The following is a 24,663-nucleotide window of genomic DNA, read 5'->3' as shown; positions in this document are numbered from 1 at the left end:
TTTTCTTATTATTTTGCGCCTGTACCCTTTTTAATTTATAACAATTTTGTGACCTATGTGTCGTGATTATCATGTAATACATTTGGTTGTATTCAGCTTTTTCTGTAAACTTTGTCTGTTTCCACTGCACTGTATGGCTATGTTGTAAGCTAGGGGAAGCCTAGACCTCATAAGCCCTCGGTTTCTTGTCCCTTATTCTCCGTCACCCAGCTTATTTGTATACGTACCAATGTGTATAACTATAACAATCCACGAGCGCGCGTTGGATATAAGATGATAGATAGCCAACGAGGTGCGTAGCGACGAGCTGGCTATCTATCATCTCATATCCAACAAGCTTTAAGCGGAATAATTTTTTTATTAAAAAAAATCGCGAAATTTTCAAAGATCTTGCTGATTTCGTTTTGCAAGAACAACCAGAAGATAATTTAATGCTCGCTATTTCTCGGGAATGGTTTTATGGCTCAAATACCATGATGGCCGCTAAGTCAATTAAATCCCTGGAATTGCACTATAAAATAATCCAGTTTTAAATGATGTCTGTAATGTGTGACATAACAAATAAATTTTCTTTCTTCCTATTTTCATAATATGGGAGGAGCGTTACCAGAGATGCACCCTCGGTCCCAGGGTCTTTCCTCGTCACTTCCCAGGGAGCGAGAAGAGAAGAGACCCTGGAAACGAGGTTGCTGGAAATGACCAATCAGCAACATGCTAGCTTCGGCTGTGCTTCAACAGGGCAACTTGCTTATAAGGTGGAAATTAAAACGTTAATGTGCAGAGGGTTTCGGTCTTGTTGTGCACAGGAATATTGTAGAACCTTACGTCTCATTACTCACCGCAACATGTTTCGGTTAAAATAAATGAATCATGAAGTCATTATCTCTTTGTGTGTTAAGACTCACGTAGTTTTGCAAGAAGGTCTTCGAAGGCTTGAAAGGGGGTTTTCCGGTAGTAGTTGTTCTTCGTTTTACGTACGTAGGCACGTCGTGTTTGCCTTTGCCTGTGGTTATTTGCCTTCTACATCAGTAAAACTTGTGATGTTCTACATATTGTCTAGTTGTATACTTTCTTTTTACTGATCTCACTTAATATTGACGTAATTATTGTAATGTGCATGTACAATGTTAGTTACAAATCCTCATTTTTATTACATGAGATTGAAGACAGTTTGTTTCATTAAGTTATGGTCCTAGAGAACATCCGTACAGCTCAACTCGCATGGATATGTGGTGGTACCATGATACAGCGTAAAAGCGCACATATCTGGCCATAAACTTCTGCGTTAAGATGTGTGAAGCGATTGTTCCACGGTCTGAATTTCCGGAAAAAATCTAAGTAAAAATAAAAATAAATAAAAAATAAATGACTTTATTTACGTGAGGACTGAGAATTTGGCGCCGTGGCGCTAATTGGGGACATTATAACTCGGTGAAATAAATATCCCACCGCGTAAGAGGCAAATCGGCTGGCTATATATAAAAGCGTGGCCTTGGAGAGGAACTTGAACCTGGTGGCTCCAGATTACACATCCGGCGCCCCTAACCACTTCCACGTCGCCTCCCTACAAAAAGAGATACATAAATTTTATTTAAAAGAACAGTATTGACCTTAAAGTTCTGAGTTCAAATATTGTACTTTAACTCCCTCTTCAACCTGGCTAGTCTTTCATTGCTATTGGCTTCTGAGAATTCTGTATTATCTTGTTTAATCGATTACTAGTGTTATTCACTTTTGCCTTTGAGTCTGTTGCTGTACTGTGCTCTCTTATTATTGCCTAAAAAACCTTGAGATACTTGCAAAACATCAAAGCCATACTACCTGTCCTGAGTGATGAAACGATTTCCCGTGCTTTTCTCGGGTGTTTTTGTTAGATAGACGATGAGAAGTCCAAAGACTACTGCAAAGCTGACACAACGTAATATATTTTAAGACAATATTTCGGCTGGCCAAACCAGCCTTCTTCAGGTTTAGATGTTACTAAATTATATAAATGAAATTACAATATATATCATAGAGGATGTTGCAATACATGGGAGCAGCGGAAATGACGTTTACAAGGTGGTACCAAAGGATGAGGAAATAAGTAAAATAAAATAAAATAAAAAAATTACAATTCATCACGTCTATTCAAACCGTGGGGTTCCAAGGTCCCCGCTAAATCTATAAGAAAAGATTCTCTGGCTTTTCTGATTGAATCACGTGAGGAGTGGATAACTTCAAGTGGTATTAGTTGCATGTCAGTGTGGCAGTGGTTAGGGTGAGAAAGAAAATGTTCAGAAACAGTGGTTGGTTTGGATGAAATGTTAGTTTTGTCAACTGTGCGTCTATGTTCGTTGAATCTGTCTTTGAGACGTCGCTTAGTTTCACCTATGTATTGTAAATGGCAGCAGTTACATTGTACCATGTAGATTAAATTTTTGGTGTTACAGGTTATGTGTGAAGTGATGTTACGGGTTTCGCCTGTTGAAGAAAATGTGTAATGTTTAAGACCGTTAGTAATGTAAGGACAAGTGGCGCAATTTTGTCCACAGCGGAAAGATCCTGGTGGTGAATTAGTGCTGTTAGGAGCGGTGACAGTCGGTAGCGGTGCTTTAACTAAAATGTCGCGAAGGTTGGAAGTGCGTCTGTAAGCGACGATAGGTGGGTGTTTAAAAACGTCCCTGCAACGGTCGGAGGAAAGTAATATGTTAAAATGTTTGCGTAATATATTAGAGAGGTGAGGAAGTGCTGGGTTATATGTAACGACAAAAGGTATGCGGTTAATAGAGTCGTTACGGTTAGTTTGCAGAGCGTCAGTGCGAGAAATATTAGCAGCTCGTAGGAATTGTGAATCCAGGAAGGTGTTATGATATCCTCGTGCGAGGAGATAAGCTTTTAATTCATTAATGCGGATTTGAAATGTAGCGTTAGTAGAACAGATACGGCGGATGCGAAGAGCTAAGCTAAATGGAATAGATGTTTTAGTATGTTGAGGATGGCATGATGAACTAAGACGATGTTGGTGTTTATCTGTAGGTTTAGTGTATAGGTCAGTTTGTATAGTGCCGTTATGTAGAGATACCATTACGTCGAGAAAAGGAACGTTAGTTAATGAGTGACTGCTAGTGAACTTAATAGTGGGATGAATATTATTGAGGTAATCGATGAATATTTTAAGATGATCTAGACCTTCAGTCCAAATCATAAAAGCTCGTTGTGAGGCCATTTTCATCAGCCAGTGAGTGTCGATGAACGTTTTAACAACTCGCCACAAAAAACAACTACACAGTGTTTTTGCTCAGCCGATAACGATGTTGCAAAATCTTTCCATAGGAAATTCGGACTAAACAAGTTGATAGTTTTAAACGATTTTCTAATAATTTTGATTTTCACGTTTACACTGAGTGGTTGCCAATAACAAGCGAACCATCGCCTTCAAATGAGTTAGATCAAGTTTGGTTTTGATTGACTTCAGTGAAATTTAATCCGTTTAAATTACTTTACCTTTATTTGTGGTCCTGTTCATATAGTACAAACGTTTTTATACTTGCACTACAATTACCTTCACAGCACCATTTTCCTTGTATTCCTTCCAGCTTGTTCCGTCTGAACTGAACAGTATTTTGTATGACCGCACCCACTGGTCATAGGAAGGCCTCCCCTGTGTGGCGAGTTTTGTCAGCAACTTCTCCTTCTCAAGATCAATTTGCAGCCATTCTCCTTGATTCGAGGCTCCCGCCGCCCAGCAACCCCAACCACCGCTATTAGGTACATTATTGAGACGACCTCGCCACGGCTCATGCTGGCTATTTGAATAAGACGAAGAAGCCGTTACAGCTGAGTTTGGTATGTCGTTGTTTTCCATTCCAAGTGCGCGGATGACGCATTCTATCGGAAAATAACAAATACTGAAGCTGCTTCTAATGCAAAATTCCGAGAAATAAACAGCACTATATTCTCATATCACGCGCTCGGAGTTTTTACTGCAGATTCACAAGCAACATACAAAAACGAGATTGATCTCAGAGAAAATCCGTTCCAGTTAAACAAGTGAACAGTTTTACTAGCAATGCATGCTTGAAAGACATATTTAAAAAACAAACTGCAGTTGTTTAAAGTGCCTATGAAGTAAAAAAAAACTGTGTTTTTTCAAAGTTTACCATGTCTTAATTACGAAATTTATAAAAAAAAAAAATGCGCTAGAAAAAACAATAAGATGCTTGTTTAGTCGTATAAAGTAGCCCAAAATGACAAAAAAATGTCCCGGGGACTGGGCTCTAGTTAAGCGTTTGATGACGTAGGAAATGCCTCAGAGATTTGTTTACAACACATCTCGCCTTGTTGTTACACGGAATCACCCAATATTTTTATCGCAAAAATTTTGTGTTCAAAGTTTCTGCCCCCAAAAGTGTCGGACAATGACGAAGTAATGTACTTTACCGAAACTTTTCCAACAGATATCTGAAAGAGTCAAGCGATTCAGACAAAATGGAAGTTGCTGCAATCGTTCGACCCGATGCAGATCATAATGGCGTCGAACAGCTCAAGAATAAGACGAGGACGAAGATCAAGATGCCGAAGCCGACGTTTCGATGAATGATTGTCTAGTGCTTGGATATATTTTGCCGAAATGAAAAGGCGAAGAATTACGTAATTTGCTGGAAATTGTCTCTCCAAACTCGATATATCAACACACAGCTGATCATCGTTGCCTTTCGCTTTCGAGAGCTTTGGCTTGAATCTTTCCTCAGAATGCGGGCAAACCAAATTTATACTTCTGCCGTAAAGTTTCGTCTCTCGGGAAGTAGTGTATGCTTATTCCCGGCATGCCAGTTTTTTGCGCGCAGTTTGTCATATTGGAGTTATCAGCCGCATAATAAGTCGCTGAGATCGCAGAAACTCCCTTCGCCGCCATGACATTTGTGTGTTCCAAAGTATTTTCTACGTCACAACCTTGCAATACGATCGTTTTGGCCGCGCGCAACATGGAGACACTTTGCGGCGCTAAATTCGAACCTTTCAGGGCTCGTAATTGCGGATTGAGAAGGTTTTGTTCATTAAAACCAACATATTCAGACCGAGAAATTCATGAACTAACAAACCGTGAAAATTTTTTTTTACTTCATAGGCACTTTAAGTGTAAAAATGAGAAGACCTTGGCAATCATACCCCTCTTGTTCTCAGAACATACGCGTTTATTCATGTAAAGTAGTACTGAGGGCGCTGATTAAATCAATCTGTGGGCTCAGCTCCTCAGGAATACCAGCTCGAGTATTTAGTGATCATACTTACCTCCGCACCTCAACGATGACAGGCAAAGCAAACTACTTCCACAGTCGGAGTCTTTACTGCAGGTGAATGGTCTGAAAGTATTCTCCATGTAGTTTGTCAAATGCTCTTCTTTCATATCTTCAGGGTGAGACTTATGCGTCTCAGTTGTCATTCAGCTCACACACTCTGTCCTTTCGATAAAAGTTGCTGCTGTGGCAACCAGGGTGATCCATGCACTGCATGATACACTCTTCTATGCGCTCTGCGGGACCAGTCGTGATGGTGTGGTTCTTAAGTACCTGCCCTTGCACTGAGTAAGATGCTGTCTTACAGAGATCCGCCATCCCTGAGCTGATAAACCAGCATATCAGCAAAAGCACAGTGGCGTACTTCATTCCGGCTGGAAGGGAAACAAGGAATGTGTTAACCTCTTGGCAACAGCGAGATTAATATGCACAACATTTTCATTTTTGAAAAAAAGGAAAAGGAAAATAAAAATGTTCAAATACTATGACTGGAAGAAGGAAAATATACACGCGCTTAAAAATTGTCATCACCTACAACGTGCCTCCGTTCTTGTTCTTGTTTTTTCCTTTGGCTTTTTTCTTCCCCTTTTCCTCCTCCAGCATTATTCTTTACTTTTTTCTCACCGTTAGAAAGAAAAATTTGATTTAGCCATTTACAATTTAACCTCGCACTATGCTACCTCCATACAGCCGTCGACACACCTGGCGATCTTATACGCCAATCGCGGCGAATTTGATCGTTAGCAAAAATCACAAATTTTTCATTCTCTTTCTCAACTTGAACACCTTTCTTACCTGTTCTGTTTCTGGATAGTTCGTCCAAATTGTAAAAGTTGAACGGGAGTTAGAATAATCACAAAGTAGGAAAATTAACGCGAACTTGTATTTCCAAGCGACGTTTTCGTTGACGTTGCCGTCGTGGTGTCTTAAAGTCCCTAATAGGGAACCTGCTTCACCGCTCAGTGGTATTTTTCCAACCGGCGCCTTCAGGGCTCATTGGGAGCAAGGTGACGGATTCCCAACTTGAATTTTTAACTCGAAATGCATGCAACGTTCATAATTTAAATTCCTGTCGCTTTACATTGAAAGCCTAAAGGCCCGTTTAAACGGTATTAACATTTGACCAACATTCGTTCAACAAAAGTTGTTGGGCAAACTGGTTGGAGAAATGTTGAACGAGGTGTTCAAACGGCTCCAACACCATTCAACAATTTTGAGAATAAAGAAAATGTGTATGGATGTTGAATGAAAGTTTCCTGTAAACCGACTTAAAATTGATTCAAGAGGCTTTCAACAATGATGGACGACCTGTTCAAGCGCACTTAACATTTGGTTCAACAAAGTGTTGAACGCATGTTGAACCGAATGTTGAAACCGTTTCAACGGGCCTTAAAGACCTCCTCTTGTATATTAGATGCCCTTTGCGCTGTGACTATATGGCGACAGTCGGGCACGGTCTCAAAAACCTTAAACGCCCGGCATAGAGTCAGAAATGTTCATCGAATTGCCACTAAAAGTCATGAAAAAACACTCTTGAGAGTATTCGATGTTTGTTTCACGACAAAGTGTCGAAAACCTTAAATACCTGAATTGCTCGTTCTTGCTGTTCACCAAATCGCGCGATTTTCTGTTTTGAATGAAAGTTTGCTTCCAAGAGTGCGTTATTTAGACAGAGATGTTAGAAAGAATAAACATTACGTTTAGTACTTTACGGCAAGGAAAGAAGGAAAAATAATCACGTTATCATAGTGTTAGTTTTCCATGTTTTTCAGCTGTCTTCTTCGGTTTCAAGAAAGTCTCATTTAACTAATAAATTGTTGTAGATAAACGGCTAATTTATCGCGCTTTGGGTGGAGCGACAAGAGCGGCATGCCAAATATAAATCTCTCTAATATGTTTACCGACTTTGGAAATAAACTAGAAAGTTAAAAGAATAGAAAAGCCTTTACTTCCGACAGCCGTGCTTATTCGATTTGTTTCTTTCCTCTAAAGAGAAAATGAGCTCTTACCGTGAAGGTTGAAGTCATAAAAACTTTGTTATCTTGCAGTTTCGATGCTTATCTTCCAATAGATCGTAAGAATGGTTAACATCAGCAAGTTGTTCCATTTAACCTGTCCGAAATTTGAATGACAACATAAAATTAAAATCTATTTTTGATAAGTATGAATAGGAAGAAGAAACCCTTTTAGCTCTTTGCTGTCAGGTTGTTCTAAAGTTATCTTAAAATATGGCCGAATCTGCCAGGGGAATTGATATTTTAATTTCATACTGACAAAAATAATTGTTTCTTTTGAAACGACTACAATATTCTGCAAAGTCATTCGCTTACATCAGAAAACAGTTATGTCCGTGATTTGAGTGACAACATAAAATTAAAATTTATTTTTGATCAATTATTAATAAGAAGCAACTTTTTCTGCTCTTCGCAGTCAGGTTTGTCTAAAGTTATCTCAAAACATGGCCGAATCTGCAGGGGAATAGATATTTTAATTTCATATTGACAAAAATAATTGTTTCTTTTGAAGCGACTACAATATTCTACAAAGTCATTCGCTTACATCAGAAAACCGATCTTTCCGTGATTTGAGTGACAACATAAATAAAATTTATTTTTGATCAATTATTAATAAGAAGCAATCTTTTCTGCTGTTTTTAATCAGGTTGTTCTAAAGTTACCTCAAAATATGGCCGGATCTCCGGCGGATTTCATATTTCACACTGACAAAAATAATTGTGTTTCTTTTGAAGCGACTACACTGCCAATATTCAATAAAATCATTCGCTCACATCAGAAAACATCTGTAGCCTTATTCTCAGACAAAGGCAATATCAATTCACAACCTTTTAATTTTTGTGAACTTGGCGGCAGGTGTTTTGTGTTTTCAAAAAGTTTGTTCCTAAACATTGCATGCCATTTCTTTCGTCAATTCTTTCAAAAACACAAACATGTAATGTTTAATAACGAGCAGGATTATTTTATCGGGTCTAAAACACTAATCTAAACCTCAACGTTGAATATTCTCAAGAAAGAAACGAAGTGAAAACTGTCCAACACGTGCTCTCGCACTAAACTCAAACATGGCCACCAAAACAGCCTGCCCGGTGGCCCGAGAAAACAGTCAGGGACCCAGAATCCCGTGGGGTACCTAGTCAATAACATTACAACATCTCCCCTCAGGAATCAATGAGTCTTTTTGGCTCTTTAACTTGCCGTCCAGATCTTGTAGTAATGGGTGACCTGGGAGCATCTGCTGTGAATTTGGTTGGTACTTCTGCTTCTGTGGATGCCGGTTGGTCAGTTTCAGGCACACATGGACTCCTGGGTGAGTCGTGAAATGCTGGAACTACAGGATCACGCAGCGGTGGGTACATGAGTTGATCATTTGGAACTGAGATGATCTGTGTCCTATGTTTTCCGTAAATACGCCCTTGGTCATCTTCCAAGAGGTATGACCTTGGCAAAACTTCTGCTTTGCACCATTCTTGCTCTCTGTTTGGACGAATTCGCACCTTGTCTCCTACCACAAGCGGAGGCAAATCTTTGCTTTGTTTGTCATAGTTCCTCTTGGAAATGTTCTGGCGAAGTTTGAGTGTTTAAAACACTTGGTCAGGGCCAAAAGCTTGTGGTAGTAAGAGCCGTTTATGAGTCGAGATCATTGTGCGTGTTCAACGACTCATCAGCAATTGTACAGGTGACACACCTATATCTTGAAAAGGTGTATTGCGATACTTGAGCAGTCCTTCAAATGGGTCTTTGTGGTCTGCTGCAACCTTCTTTAGGATACGTTTCGCAGTCTGTAATTAATGCCCTCTCAGCTGCACCGTTCGATTAAGGAAACTCTGGTGAGCTTGTAGTATGGTGGAATTCCCATTCTTGGGAAAATTCTTTGAACTCATGTGTACTGTCAAATAAATTTCTGATATTGCTGTACTGATCACCATTATCACTAACAACCTCGTCTGGGATTCCAAACCTTGCAAATATCCTCTTCAGGTTATTGATAACACAGGTGGCAGTTTTCTGGTGAAGTAGCTCTATTTCAAAGTACTTTGAATAGAAATCAGTGACCAATAGGTAAGTATGGCCTGCATATTCAAATAGGTCAGTCCCGACTATTTTTCATGGTAATCCTGGTATATAATGTGGATGAAGCGACTCTCTCTGCTGTTGGTTGCGAAATGCGTTGCAAATAGGGCAGCCGCTGACTTTGTCTTTGATTTGAGCTGTCATTCACGGCCAAAAAACATAGTTTGTTGCAAAACAAATACTTTTGTTTTGTCCTGAGTGTGCTCTATGAATTTCATCCAACACTTCGGTTCTCAATGGTATTGGAACAACTAGTCGTTCAGATTTGAAGAGCAGCCCATCTTCTACGCTTAGCTCTTCTCTGAAGCTCCAGTGCACCCTGGCAAGCTCATCAACGTGCTCTTTTTCTGAAGGCCAGCCTTTCATGACATACTCGATCACCACTCTTGAAGTCTCATCAGTGCTTGAATTGTCCTTAAATTTATTTAGTGTACTTCTTTCAAATCCAAGTCCTTCAATAAGATTCACTCTGATGACATATTTAGGTTCACTAACTGGTTCGGTTTCAGTAAGAGTTGCTCTGCTGAGGAAGTCTGAGATGACTTGTTTCTTCCAAGGAACTTAACGAACAACCAGGTCATACTTGGTGAGTGTTAGCAGCATCCTTTGTAGCCTGGGAGGAGCAGCATTCAACTGTTTCTTGAGTATGGCCTCTTATGGTTTATGATCTGTTTCAACAATAATTCTGCGCCCATACATGTTTGTGTTAAATTTTTCTGCTCCCCAAACAATAGCTAACAATTCTCTCTCTCTATGTTGGCATACCTTCTCTCACTTGTAGTTAGTGTCTTGGAGCTAAATGCAACTGGTTTACCATCTTGCCTGACCACTGCACCAGGTCCAGTACTACTTGCATCTACATGTAGCACTGTTTCCTTGCTGTTGTCAAAATAGGCCAATACAGGTGCAGTAGTTATGACAGATTTCAGTTTGTCAAAAGCCTCCTAGTGTGGTTTCTCCCAAACGAATGCTAAATCTTTCTGACTAAGTTGTGAGATGGGTCCTTGAAGATCAGCTTTGTGTTCAATGAACTTGTCCAAGTAATTGATTGTTCCTAGAATCCGGAGAAAACCTTCTTTGTCTGCAGGTGGGGGCATTTGATTAATGGCTCTGATTTTCTCAGGATCCGGTTTCAACCCTTCTGTACAACATAGCTTACTTCTGGAACTATGAGTTTCACTTTCTGGGGAGTGGAACTTCAATCCTACTTCTCTGTTCTTGTCAAGCACTGCTCTCAACTTCTGATCCATGCCTCTCTGATGTTCACCGTGTATCAGGAAATCATCTACTATTTTTTGAACAGGAACCCCTTAAAAAAGTCTGTTGAAATGCCGAAAGGGAGTCTTGTGAATTGGTAACGCCCCGAAAGGGTATTGGACGTTAAGAGCTTAGAACTTTCGTCATCCACTTGGAGTTGCCAGTACCCACTGTAGGCATCAAAGGATGTGATGCTCTTTACACCTGACAGGTGATTTGCTACCTCCTCTACAGTAACCATTGATAATAAGGCTGTTTGAGAGTCTTATCGAGGTCCCTTGGGTCAATTCAAACTCGAACATCGTCCTTAGATGGTGGAATGTTCATGTCTCTAACTTTGGCTTTCCTTTTGTCAACTACTAGCATAGCTGACACCCAAGGTGTATGTTCCTCCACTTTGACAATAATACCATCTTCTTCCATCTCTTTGATTTTTCTTGTGCTGGCCCTAGCATAGCAATCGGTATTTTCATTGGCGGGTGGACTACTGGAGGTGCTGAAGGATCAATCTACAAATGGACTTTGGTTGACAGTTTACAAGGCTTGTCACTGAAACAGTCTTGATATTCACGTAGCACAGGATCAGTCTCGAAAATACTCTGGTCGTCATCTTGTCTTGATGTTTCTGAATTCATGATATGTGGCTTAGGTGTATCTATTAATTGAAGATTTATAAACTTAATCACTTCCAGATCCAGGCAAGCATCACAACCTAACAGTGGTGTGAAATCGCCTCCCACAACAAGGTACAATACATCCAGTTTTCGGTTCTTGTACTGAGTTGGAAGAGATACAGAGCCCGTGGGTCTATGGGTTTCGTTGCAAGCCAGCCTTTAAGAGGTTGGTGAATCTTTTGTAGAGGTTTCTTAGTGATTTGCGTGTAAAGGTTGTAGGGGATAACTGTGGCTTCTGCACCTGTGTCTGCCTTGCTTCGAACGTCTCTTCCTGAAATCTTGAGAGTAATCAAGCTTTTTTTGTCTTTCTTTTGTCAGAAATAGTTCCAAGTTCAACAGATCCAAAATATGTGTGCACATCCTCACTATAGCCCGGACAGTCTTTATCAAAAGAATTTTCTTCCTCTGTGTCAACTTGTTAACCTTTCTTAGTAATCTCTTTGCACACCTGTACAAAGTGTCCTTCTTTCTTACACTTCATGCATTTTTTTCCAAATGCAGGACATTTATTTGGCTGATTAAATGGTTACTTGTAACCGCAGAATGTACACCACCGAGCAGTTGCCCTGTACGTTTGACTTGTTCACAAACTGAATTCCCGATAAGAGTTCGGTACCTGCACTTGTGGGCACATTACACTTGAACTTTTGCTGTTCAGCTGGCTCAAAAGTTCTACAATAATCATGAGCACTCTGTAGAGAGAGATCTGGCTTTTTTAAGCAATTCTCCTCGTAATTTATCCGATAACACTCCACCAACAATACGATCCCTGATTAATGAGTCTTCTAGATCTCCAAATTCACATGTCAGGGACAGTCTCTTTAGTTCACTCACAAAATTATCAATTCGCTCTCCCTCTTTCTGGTTTCGCTGATTAAACACTCGTCGATCATAGATAACATACCTAGCCCCTTCACATAGTTCCTTAAACTTCTTAAAGACATCGTCATAACACTCATTGCTCTCTCTCCCGCGTTGGAAACAAAATGACTATATTCCTCGATAGCTTCTGGCCCAGCACGATGAAGTAACATGTTTACCTTTTTTTAACTGGTTTCTCATCTTTCGTTTTCGCCACAAGGTAAATTTCAAACTGCATTACAAACTTCCTCCAGTTTTCCGATGCATGTGCATCCAGCACTAGTGGACCAGGAGCGCGCGAATCTCTTTCGGCCATTAGGGCACGTCTTGTCACCTTTTCCATACCTTCTTGCAATTCGTTCACTTATCAAAAATCGCCCACGTCTGCCACCATGTTGTAGATCTGTCTGTAACACGTTTCTAAACCTTAACTTTAAATATTCTTAAGAAAGAAACGAAGTGAAAACTGTCCAACACGTGCTCTCGCACTGAACTCAAACATGGCCACCAAAACAGTCTGCGGGGTAAACCGAGAAAATAGCCATGGACCCAGAATCTCATGGGGTCCCCTGTCAATAACATTACAACAGCGACAAAAACACCGCATACTAATGACGAGTGTTTTATCAGCTGATAATACACCGCATACTAATAAGGAGAAGGTTTATCTATGTAAAGTCACTGCAATTGATGTATTATCAACCCTTTGGCAGTTCAATGTCAGAAAACAGCTCAAGACTTATTCCCAGACAAAGGCAATCTCGATTGTCATCCCTTTGAATTTTTGAGAACGTGGCGGCAGGTGTTTTGTGTTTTAAAAAAGTTTTTCTAAAGAATTGTTTGTGTTAAGACTGTATTTGTTTCATCAATTCTTTCAAAAATACAAATATATACATAGAATTAATTGGATCAGTTTAGTCTTCTGGAAGTTTTATGGTCAGGGAAAATTTCATCCTGTTTTAGGCAGTCAAACCGAAAATATTGTGGATCGTTCAAATTTTTCGAACACCCATCAAACCCAGGCGTTGTACTACTTGGGAATTGAAGTATGACTTCAGTGTTAATCTTGGGTTAGCTTAATCGTGCCTTAGGTTGTTTGCATTGCGGACGAAATTTTCCGCGCACCGTTAAGTCATCCAGCAGTTAAATTGGCGTGTGTGACACAGAGTGCATTTTTTTTCTCAACATGGAGATGGTTTCCTATCCTCTTCTCTTCATATAGGTGGTACGCTAAATGATTCCCATAGCAACTCATTTGAAGTGTACAGCCTAATCAACGGCAAATGGAAGTTTCTCTCGCCTCCCACTGAATCGCGAACTCGTCACACCATGGTTGCCAAGGAAACACACATTTACGCAATCGGCGGAGAAGGCCGAGGAATTGAGCCCGAGATCAGCATGGAGCAACACGATCCAGCGGTTGTGGAAAAGTTGGCGCATGCGCGGTGGAGCGGGAGGGAAAAATTTATCTAATGGGCGGAAATAATGACCAAAAAACGCTTCGGCAATGTGAGATTTATGACGTAGAAAAGTACCAGTGGAACTTGGCTAAAGGTAAAATTGATAGAGATAATGTATTATTCTGGCCAATCAGAAGGAATTTGCTGTTTCACTGGCCAGTCGATTAAATGCAACACAGACTAAAATTTAACATGAATCATTACCTGAACTCATTCGCCACCACACAGCTCTTAGAATGGCTCACGGGATTGGCTGAGAAAACATTGCGGAGCAATGAACAAACAACAGGCTAACCGTAGGCTTGAGAAAATAAAGCTGCGAAATACTCCGATCCAGCAGAATTAATTGGAACCTCAGAATTTCGTGCTATTAAGGTCCGAAGCCATTTGACTAGTCTAAGTCTCTCGTTCTGGTTTTATTTTGTTTTGTTTTTTACCTCTATTTGCTTGGAACTCTGATTGATTTGTTTGTTTTTAATCTTAGTAAATTCGTTTTATTTTACCAATACCTCGAAGTTTCGTTTAATGACAAATGCAAATTAGTCGCTATATATAAGTTTTCTTTTTTTTTTTTTCAGAACTTTGTTTTAGCTTCAGGCCAAGAGTTAAAAGGACAGAGACCCGGCGAAAAAATTGAATTGATAAAAAAAAAGATAAAAAAAATAAAAAGAAAGAAAGAAAAGAAATTAGCCCTCACGTCTTACTTTTCTTTGAGAGAAAGTTTTATCCGCCATCGAATTGTCAGAAGTAGAGTAAAATCGTTCTCTTTAGCTCTTCTTTCGATTTACTTTCTTAAAGAAAGACGCCTTCAAGAGGTACCAAACTCAATTTTCACAGAATACGGCTTATATATACTTTATGTCCCAGGGGGACTCCAGTCTGCTGATCAGGCTGGACTCCTTTAAGATTAAAATAAGAAACTAAGTCTTCCTAGTCCCATTGGTAGCAAGAATAACAGTACTGTTGTAACATTTGCATTTTATTGAACTAGTTTTAATACTGATTTTTATTAATTTAAACCCCTATAGTTTTATGAGAACATACCTCCAGAAATATTGCCTTATGTTAACATTTCCTATGAGATTTTCGTTTTTTTTTTTGTTTGCATTTTCCATTGGATTTCAAGTCAAAATGTAAATGGAATGCGAGGGTCATTAGCAGACATTTATAACATATAATAGCTTTCTCCCCCCTTCCCTCCACCCCTCCCCGTATATGGACTCGTTTAGCTCCATTTTCTCTCAAACGTCTGCAAACCGTACAACCGTTCTCACTTTGAATTCGGCGCGCTCTGAGTTCAGAACAAAGTCATTAGACCTAGCTTTTTGTTAGGCTTCCTAAAGCAAAGTTTACACTACGACATCATTAAGTCTAGTGAGGGAAAAGGTCTTGCGAGATACAGCTTCTGCCTCGTTCAATATCCTCCCTGTAGCACTCTTTTCAGCTAAACGGGTAATTTTCAGTTACTCGGGCAGGGACTAAGAGTTTCTATTGAGAGCTTTTCTTCAGGAGTTGACAGTCTTTGGCCGTAGAAAGATGGTCTTAGGGATTATTTCTATTCGGGTTGGCTGAAATTATCGGGCAACTTTGATCATGCCAAAGACTAGTATGAAGGTAAAAAATGAATTGAAAACGTTGTATTGTTCTGTTTGAGAAGATTTTGTTGTAGAAAGCTAAACTTGAGCGCTAAAAGAAAGGGTTTCGGGTGAGATTTTAAATGAGTTGGCGCCGTTAATTATTGCTCACTTGTGACACACTTGTTTTGTGGGATCACAGGTCGTGTTTCATTTCATGCAGATGACAATCATCATGTCCGGCTACTTCCATACTATTCTTCGACCTCGCTTTCCTGTGATGAATCCTAATTGAAGTCTTGTTAATAACTAGGATATTCCTTCAGCTTAGAAAGTCTCAAAATTTGTCTAATTCCTGGAGGTATGTTCAGTCATAAAACCAGACAGATATATTACATTTTAAATGCCATTTTGATAAGTTTTATTGTGATCTATTTTCCCATATTTTATTTTATTGTTAGTATCCTCAATTAGTCTACTAAGGATAAATCATAAACTCTTAAAAAAAGTCATCGCCATCATCATCGCCATCATCATCATCATCATCATCATCATCATGAGGTCCTCCATCCTCCCCTGCACTCCCAGCATTATGTACTTATTTCGTCCTACCAAACCTTTTTATCATTTCTTTCATTTTAGACATGAATGAGTTCCGCCACGATGCCCAGGCCGTTTTTCTTAACAAGAAAATCTACGTCATTGGTGGCCGAGATTACAAAGGAGAGAGAGTGCTGGATTCCATAGAATCCTTTGACATATCACAAGGGCAATGGAACCGAGTGACGTTAGTCCCGGTAGCCAGAGAAGGGTACCGATGTGTCACGTGTAGAGTTAGTGGAAATCACCTCGCTCCATTGAAGATCAAATAAATTATTGCTTTTCTTCTCAGACCTTTCAGCCAGTCAGTCAGTCAGTAAGACAATCAGTCCAGTCAGTCAGTCAATTAGTCAGTCAGTCAGTCGGCCGGCCATCCAGCCAGCCTGTCAGTCAGTCAGCCAGCTAGTCAGTCGGTCAGTCAGTCAGTCAGTCAGACAGTCAATCAGTCAGTCAATCAGTCAGTAAGACAATCAGTCCAGTCAGTCAGCCAGTCATGATCAGTAAGTCAGTCAGTCAGTCAGTCAGCCAACAGCTCCGCTTATCTGTCAGTAAGACACCCAGCCAGACAGTAGTTAATCAGTCAGTAAGTCAGTCAGTTAGCCAGTGAGCCAGTGAGCCAGTCAGTCAGTCAGTCAGTCAGTCAGTCAGTCAGTCAGTCAGTCAGTCAGTCAGTCAATCATCAAGATTTCCAAATTCCAATTCCATCCAGAATCTGAGAGTAACAGGTTTTCCAGTCACTAGACTCCTACCATACGGTCCGTGCGTCTCAACTTTAAATCGACTAATTAGAAGTCTACGTTGGAGGGGCAAGAAAATGTTTAGCATGGTGCGAAATTGGTATTACTTTCATTTAGTCGACAATGAAGTGTTAGTTTTTGGTAGAGGTATTTGATGACGTACAAAAACCAATTTTAACTCCCGCTCGTGTTGCGGGGTATGGTAGGCTATCAAGCGCTCTCTCCCGTAAAAATGAAGTCAGTTTATATATTTTTCGTGTCTATACACAGAATAAATCTATTTGTTTGGCCACTCTATCTCCAAATTTAGCAACCGTCGAGGCCAGTATTACGCTTAAGTTAGACTTAGATTAGGTAGATAGTTAGTATAGTACCATAAGGCAACGGCTAATTTTATCGTTTAATTAAAAGACAGCAGCATTCACTGCTTACCACCATAAGTGGAGTTCGGGGATTAGTTTACCCAGGGACATTTGACGGCCTCGAGAATTAAGACTGGTTTACATGTACGACCTAAGCATAACCATAAGCCCAAGCATAAGCCCAAGAAACCAACATGTAAACAGGGACGACACAAGCATAAGCGAAAGCATAAACGCAAGCGCCAAAAAAAGTAAATCTTTCCTTTCTCTTGTACTTGCTACTATGTCGTAAAGTCGCCCGTGTAAACCGGGATAACACAAGCTTAAGCACAAGAGAAGAACAAGTAAAAACATCTTGGCCACGTCGCTGAATACCTCCTCGGCGTCCGCCATCTTGAATTTTAAATTTTTGGCGCCAAACTTTTAATTCACCGCGCCTGTTTATATCACCTTGTGTTTATGCTTATCGCGCGTGTAAGCCAGCCCTTAGAACTCACAGAATTGTGAGTTTGCTTTAGTTGTAATCACGTATCTCTGTTATGAGCATGAACGAGATCTACGAAAGATAACGGTAACTGAAATAACACTAACAACTGAATTAGATATCTCTCTGACTTAGTTTTTCCTTACTCAACTTCCAGTATTTTTGTACAATAGTCTAAAAATGATCGAAGAACTGAATTCTGTTGTAATTATACAGAAGGGGACTTGAAAATCACATTTATAACCACCACACGTCATTCGCCAGTAGTTTCGTATTAATTTACGCTTGTACCTTTTTTAATTTATAATATTTTCTGACTAATGTGCCATAATCATTATGTAGTACATTCGGTTGTATTCAGCTTTTTCTGTAAGCTTTGCCCGTTTCCACTGCACTACACTGTATGGCTATGTTGTAAGCTGGAGGAATCCTGGACCTCATAAGCCTTAGGCTTCTTGTCCAGGATTCTCCGTCACCTAACTTCACTTCCCAGGGAGCGAGAAGAGGAGACCCTGAAAACGGGGTTGTTACAAATGACCAATCAGCAACATGCTATTTTCAGCTGTGCTTCAACAGCGCAACTTACTTATAAGGTAGAAATTAAAACGTTAACCTGCAGAGGGCTTTGGTCGCGTTGCGCACAGGAATATTGTAGAACCTTAATTCAGTCTCATTACTCACCACAACATGTTTCAGTTAAAATAAATGAATCTGAGGTCATTCCCTCTATATGTGTTAACACTTTCGTTCTTTTGCAAGAAGGGCTTCGAAGAAATGAAAGAGGGTTTTCTGGTAGTTGTTCTTCTTTTTATCTACGTACACACCTGGTGTTCCCTTTGCATGTGGTCATTTACCTTCTACATCAGTAAAACTTGTGATGATCTACATATTGCCTAGCTGTATAATTTCTTTCTACTGATCAAACTTAATATTAATGTAATTACTGTCATGTGCATGCACAATTTTAGTAACAAATCCTCATTTTCGTTACATGAGATCGAAGACAGTTTGTTTCATTAAGTTATGGTCCTCGAGAACATCCGTACAGCTCAACTCGCATGGATATGTGGTTGTACCATGATACGACGTAAAAGCGCACATATCTGGCCATAAACCTTGACGTTAAGATGTGTGAAACGATTGTTCCACGGTCTGAATTTCCGGAAAAGACCTAAGTAAAAGTAAAACTAAACATAAATAAATACATTTTTTTCATTTAAGGTGACTCTATACAGTTTTTTGGCGCGCGGCAACTGGGTACTAAAATGGCGCGAGCGCGTGCAGTTTTCCAACTGATACATGAATTTTCATTATGCTGGCGCGCGAAACAAGGCCAGTTTTAGCCTGAAAAAAAAAGCCTATTTTAAAGTGTATTCCATGGTGAATTTTTCTAAAAATTGGCTCAATGATAGAATTTAGCCTGTATTTGTACTCCAAAAAATCTTAAGGCCGGAGAATCATATATGCACAACTGCAATAAATGGTAAAAACGAAAGTTGCAGAAATTGGCCAAACGTATGTACAGAATTTGTTTTGACTTTATGAGGAGATACTTTGGAGTTTCTCTCTTTTTTACAAAAAAAAATAGCGAAATTTTACCGAACGAAATTCGGTAAAACCCGTTTTGAAACTTTCTAGGAGTGGAGGAATCTACAGATGTATCATCCGCTCGTTGCCATGGAAACGGGGTTTACCAGTTGTAACGGTGAGTTTAGCAAAGCATAAGGACTTAGGTACTCGAAACTATGTTTGAAACCTGATATTTTCACAGGGCTGAAAGAATTAGAACATCAAGAAAAATATATATGTATCACTACCAGCGAAAACTGAAGAAATTATATAGAGCCACCTTAAGTGTCGACTGAGTATTTGGCGCTGTGGCGCTAATTGCATGGGGACACTATAAACCCGTGAAACAAAATATATAAACTGAAAATGACATTTGTTAAAAATACCAACGGGTGGGAAGGAAAATACAAAGCGTGGCTTTGGAGTTGGACTTCAGCCTGGGGGCTCCAGATTACAAGTCCGGCGACCCTAACTACTGACCACGTCGCCTCCCTACAAAAAGAGATACATAAATATGATTTGAAATAACAGTATGATTTTTGATTTTATTAACCTTAAAGTTCTGAGTTCAAATATTGTACTTTAACTCCTTTTCAACCTAGTCTTTCATTGCTATTGGCTTCTGAGAAATCTGTAGTATCTTGTTTAATTGATTACTTTTGTTATTCACTTTGAGTCTTTGAGTCTCGTTTGCTGAACTGCGCTGTACTTATTATTGCCTAAAAAACCTTGAGACACTTGCAAAACACCAAAGCCATACTACCTGTCTCGTGTGTTGAAACGATTTCCCGCGCGTTTCTCGACTGTTTTGGTTGGATCGTTGTGAGGTCATTGTCATCAGCCATTGAGTGTCAGTAAACATTTAACAACTCTCCACCAAATACTACTACACAGTGGTTTTGCTCAGCTGATAACGATGTTGCATAACTTTCCATTGAAAATTCGGACTAAACAAGTTGATAGTTTTAAACGATTTTCAATAATTTTTATTTTCATGTTTACAGTGGTTACCAATAACACGCCAACCATAGCCTTCAAAAGAGTTGGATAAAGTTTGGTTTTGTTTGATTTCAGTAAAATTTAATCCGTTCAATTACTTTAAATGTGTTTGTGGTCCTTTTCATATAGAACAATCTTTTTTATACTTGCGCTACATTTACCTTCACTGCGCCATTTTCCTTATATTCCTTCCAGCTTGCTCCGTCTGAACCGAACAGAATTTTGTATGACCGCACCCACTGGTCAAGGGAAGGCCTCCCCTGTGTGGCGAGTTTTGTCAGCAACTTCTCTTTCCCAAGATCAATTTGCAGCCATTCTCCTTGATTATTGGTTCCCGCCGCCCAGCAACCCCAACTATTGCTAGTTAGTACATTATTGAGACGACCTCGCCAAGACCCATGCCGGACACCTGACGCCGACGAAGAAGCCGTTACGGCTGAGTCTGGTATGTCGTTGTTTTCCATTCCAAGTGCGCGGATGATGCATTCTATCCGAAAAGCAACAAAAACTGACGCTACATTCTCATCACGCGTTCGGAGTTTCTTCTACAGATTCACAAGTAACGTACAAAAACGAGATTGATCTCAGTAGAAAATCGTTCAAGTTAAACAAGTGAACAATTTTACTAGCAATGCATGCTTCGATTAAGAATTAAAACTGAGAAGACCTTGACAATCAGAGCCATCTCGTTCGTACGCGTTTGTTCATGTAAAGTAGTAGTAAGGGCGCTGACTATAAAGCAAACTGTGGGCTCAGCTCCCCAGGAATTTAGTATTTAGTGATCACACTTACCTCCACACCTCAACGATGGCAGGCAAAGCAAACTACTTCCACAATCGGAGTCTTTGCTGCAGGTGAATGGTCTGATAGTATTTTCCATGTAGTTAGTGAAATGCTCGTCTCTCATATCTTCAGGGTGAGACGAATGCGTCTTGTCATTCAGCTCACACACTCTGTCCTTTCGATAAAAGTTGCTGCTGTGGCAACCAGTATGATCCATGCACTGCATGATACACTCTTCTATGCACTCTGCAGGGCCGGCCGTGATGGTGTGGTTTTTAAGCACCTGTCCTTGCACTGAGTTAGACGCTGACTTACAGGGATCCGCCATCCCTGAGCTGGTAAACCAGCATATCAGCAGAAGCACAGTGGCGTACTTCATTCCGGCTGGAAGAGTAACAAGGAATGTGCTAACTTCTTGGCTACAGCGAGATTAATATGCACAATATTTTCACTTTTGAAAATTGCTCTTGCTTTTTGCTTTGCCTTTTTTCTTCCCCTTTCCTCCTCCAGCATTTTTTTTTTTTTTTTACTATTTTCTCTCCGTTAGAAAGAAAAATTTGCTTTAACCATTTATAATTTAACCTCGCGCTACGCTACTTCCATAAAGCCGGCGACACACCTGGCGATTATATAAGCCGATTGCGGCGAATTTGATCGCCATTAAATATCACAAATTTTTCATTCTGTCTCAACTTGAACGCCTTTCTCAGTAAAAGTTGAATTGGAGTTAGAATAATCGCAAAGTAGGACAAGTAACGCAAACTTGTATTTTCAAGCGACGTTTTCGTTGGCGTTGCCGTCGCGGTTCCTTTAAGTCCCTAATAGTGAACCCGCTTCAGCGCTCAGTGGTATTGTTTCCAACCAGCGCCTTCAGGGATCAGTGAGAGCAAGGAGACTCATTCCCAACTTGAAATTTTAACTCGAAATACATGCAACGTTCATAATTTAAATTCCTGATGCTTTAAATTGAAAGCCTAAAGGCCCGTTTAAACGACCAACATTCGTTCAACAAAAGTTGATCGGATGTTGGGCAAATGTTGGACAAATATTGAAAGGAGTGTTCAAACGGCTTCAACACCATTCAACATTTTTGAGAATAAAGAAAATGTTGTATGGATGTTGAATGAGGCTTCAACAATGATGGACGACCTGTTCAAGCACACTTAACATTTGGTTCAACAAAGTGTTGAACGCATGTTGAACCGAATGTTGAAACCGTTTAAACGGGCCTAAAGAACAGCTCCTCTTGTATATAAGATGCCCTTTACGCTGAGACTATATGGCCGACAGCTAGGCACGGTCTTAAAAACCTTAAACGCCTGTCAGTCAAAAATTTCCATCGAATTGCCAATAAATGTCATGATAAAACACCCATGAGAGTATTCGATGTTTGTTTCACGACAAAGTGCCGAAAACCTTGACGAATACCTGAATTGCTTTTGCTGTTCACCAAATCGCGCGATTTTCTGTTTTGAATGAAAGTTTGCTGCCAAGGGTGCGTTATTTAAACAGAGATGTTAGAAAGAATAAACATCACGTTTGGTACTTTACGGCAAGGGAAAAAGCAGAAATAGCCCCGTTATCATTTAATGATTTTCCCGTCGTCTTAGTTTTCCACGTTACTCAGCTGTCTTTTTCGGTTTCAAGAAAGTCGCAGTTAAGTAATAAATGGTTGTAGATATACGGCAAATTTATCGCGCTTTGGGTGGAGCGAAAAGAGCGCTATGCCAAATATAAACATCTCTGATACGTTTACCGACTTTGGAAATAAACTAAAAAGTTCAAAAGAATAGAAAAGTCTTCACTTACGACAGCCGTCCTTATTCGAATTGTTTCTTTCCTCTAAAGAAAAAAAAATGATCTCTTACCATGAAGGTTGAAGACATAAAAAAAACCTCTGTATTCTTGCAGTTTCGATGCTTATCTTCCGATAGATCGTAAGAATGGTTAATATCAGCAAGTTGTTCCATTCAATCTGTCCGAAATTTGAGGGACAACAATAAATTAAAATCTATTTTTGATCAATTATTAATAGCAAGAAGTAACCCTTTAGGCTCTTCGCAGTCAGGTTGTTCTAAAGTTATCTTAAAATATTGCCGAATCTGCTAGGGGATTGGATATTTTAATTTAATATTGACAAAAATAAGTGCTTCCGGTTTGAAGAGACTACGCTGCGAATATTCTAAAAAGTTATTCACTTACATCAGAAAACAGCTCTGTCCGTGATTTGAGAGACAACATAAATTAAAATTTATTTTTGATCAATTATTAATAAGAAGCAACCTCTTCTGCTCTTCGCAGTCAGGTCGGTCTAAAGTTATCTCAAAATATGGCCGAATTGGATATTTTAGTTTCATATTGACAAAAATAATTGCTTCCGGTTTGAAGCGACTATGCTGCGAATATTCTAAAAAGTCATACACTTACATCAGAAAACAGCTTTGATGTGATTTGAGTGACAACATAAATTAAAATTTATTTTTTATCAGTTATTAAGAGCCACTGTCTGTAATTATCGAGAATCCGGCATCAGTCGTGAAATTTTCAATTTCTTCATATTTTGCCCAAATAACCTCAGTCCGTAGTGAGTTATTTTCGAAAATACTATTCAAAGGTCCTGAAGCGCTTTAGTTTTTTCGAAATCTAAGAAAGTTCGAAAAACGCCATTTTGGGCTTCCGGCTGCGTCGAAACTACAATAAAATAATGCATTTTCTTTTTGCTCTCCAGATCAACGTAATAACATCTATCGATATACTTTGGTGAACTCATAACAAACATCTCTTGATCTCCTCAGGCCCGGTTCATACGTCGAACTTTACATGAGCCGAACCTAATCATTTGGTTCGGCGCATGTAAAGATCGACGTATGAATCAGTTAGGATCGACAGATTTGTATTTGGGTCGACCCGCCGTTCTATTCGACTGCGCCAGTCGAATAGAACGGCAAAAGTTCGACTTCAATTCAGACGTCGAACTTTTCGTGTGCCGAACCAAATGGATACGCTACGTATAAATTATATAAATTATATCTATCCCAGAGGTCTGTGCATTCCATCGACTTGGCATGTGCGCAAAGGACTTCATTCTGAACAAGATGGCGGGAAAAGAGGAATGTGCTTGTTCTTCTTGTTTCGAAACAACTGAATATACTTGTCTGAGATGCGAAAGATTAAAAAAAAAAGAATCTATTCTTGAAGTGCAAACCGACAGAAACTTTCCAATACAGGCTATATCAAAGGCGAAGCGTGAAGACTTCTCAGAACAAAATCTTCAAAAACAACATTTGAAGAAAACATTACTCTATTCAAACAGGGTTACGCAACAGAGGTTACCTCGATAACCTTATAAATAAAACTCTTTCAGAAGTCAACCTCCGCGAAAAAATGTCGGCCCTCAAAAACAAACTAAAAACCCGCAAAAACATTTTGAGGTTTGTTATGGAATATCGCCCCTCTGTGCCTAACCTAAAACGATTCAGATGAGTAAATAAAGGGGATGGAGACCTTAAGCGTGGGGTCCACGCATCCCCATGAGTTGTACCAAAAAAATATATTTTTAGAAAAATTTGCCCCCCCCCCCCCCCCCTCACGTCATAAACCCGCGTGAATACTCGCAAATTTGCGTGGGGCTACTACTTTATATGTGACACGGAAAGCAGCTGAGAAAAATTTCACTAAAGATAAAAAAGTCCTTACCTGTCTGAGTACAATTGTCCGTAGAGTGTAAGCTTTTTTCATTCATTCAACAGTAGCAACGCACGCTGCGCCACCGTTTTGGTGCCTTTTTGACTTTACTGTGAGAGTCATGTGAGCAATAGGCCGCTTATTCCAACTTTTCCCGTCGTCTTTCAGTGTTACCTTTTCTTTGTGAGAGTCTAATTCCTTAAATGTGGGCACTGAGAAGATATTCCCTGACAGAATTTTAAAATTTGGACG

At 39.7% G+C, this 24,663-nt stretch overlaps 2 protein-coding genes across 3 annotated transcripts; both read right to left on the bottom strand.

Annotated features, from left to right (window-relative positions):
- Positions 1–598: 598 nt before the first annotated feature.
- On the bottom strand, positions 599–3,870 carry LOC146454278 (lactadherin-like). Its single transcript, XM_085095666.1, has 2 exons — positions 3,545–3,870; positions 599–1,334 (listed from the first exon to the last, which is right to left on the bottom strand). Exons 1-2 carry the CDS (start codon positions 3,845–3,847, stop codon positions 1,185–1,187), a joined length of 453 nt encoding a protein of 150 aa, XP_084951792.1. The 5' UTR covers positions 3,848–3,870; the 3' UTR covers positions 599–1,184.
- A 13,892-nt stretch (positions 3,871–17,762) lies between these two features.
- On the bottom strand, positions 17,763–22,841 carry LOC146454277 (lactadherin-like). Of its 2 annotated transcripts, XM_085095651.1 has the most exons (5): positions 22,537–22,841; positions 20,737–21,111; positions 20,106–20,431; positions 18,368–18,547; positions 17,763–17,888 (listed from the first exon to the last, which is right to left on the bottom strand). In XM_085095651.1, exons 2-4 carry the CDS (start codon positions 21,104–21,106, stop codon positions 18,398–18,400), a joined length of 846 nt encoding a protein of 281 aa, XP_084951777.1. In that variant the 5' UTR covers positions 21,107–21,111; positions 22,537–22,841; the 3' UTR covers positions 17,763–17,888; positions 18,368–18,397. The 2 variants fall into 2 exon arrangements, with proteins under 2 accessions (XP_084951777.1, XP_084951776.1); XM_085095650.1 differs by having other exon boundaries at positions 17,840–18,547.
- Positions 22,842–24,663: the final 1,822 nt, after the last annotated feature.

Source organism: Pavona decussata, unplaced genomic scaffold (genome assembly GCF_977016875.1).
Source record: "Pavona decussata unplaced genomic scaffold, jaPavDecu1.1 SCAFFOLD_303, whole genome shotgun sequence".
Lineage (NCBI taxonomy): Eukaryota > Metazoa > Cnidaria > Anthozoa > Scleractinia > Agariciidae > Pavona > Pavona decussata.
The sequence above is the reverse complement of the archived record's forward strand: the minus strand, read 5'-3'. Positions and strand labels throughout refer to the sequence as shown.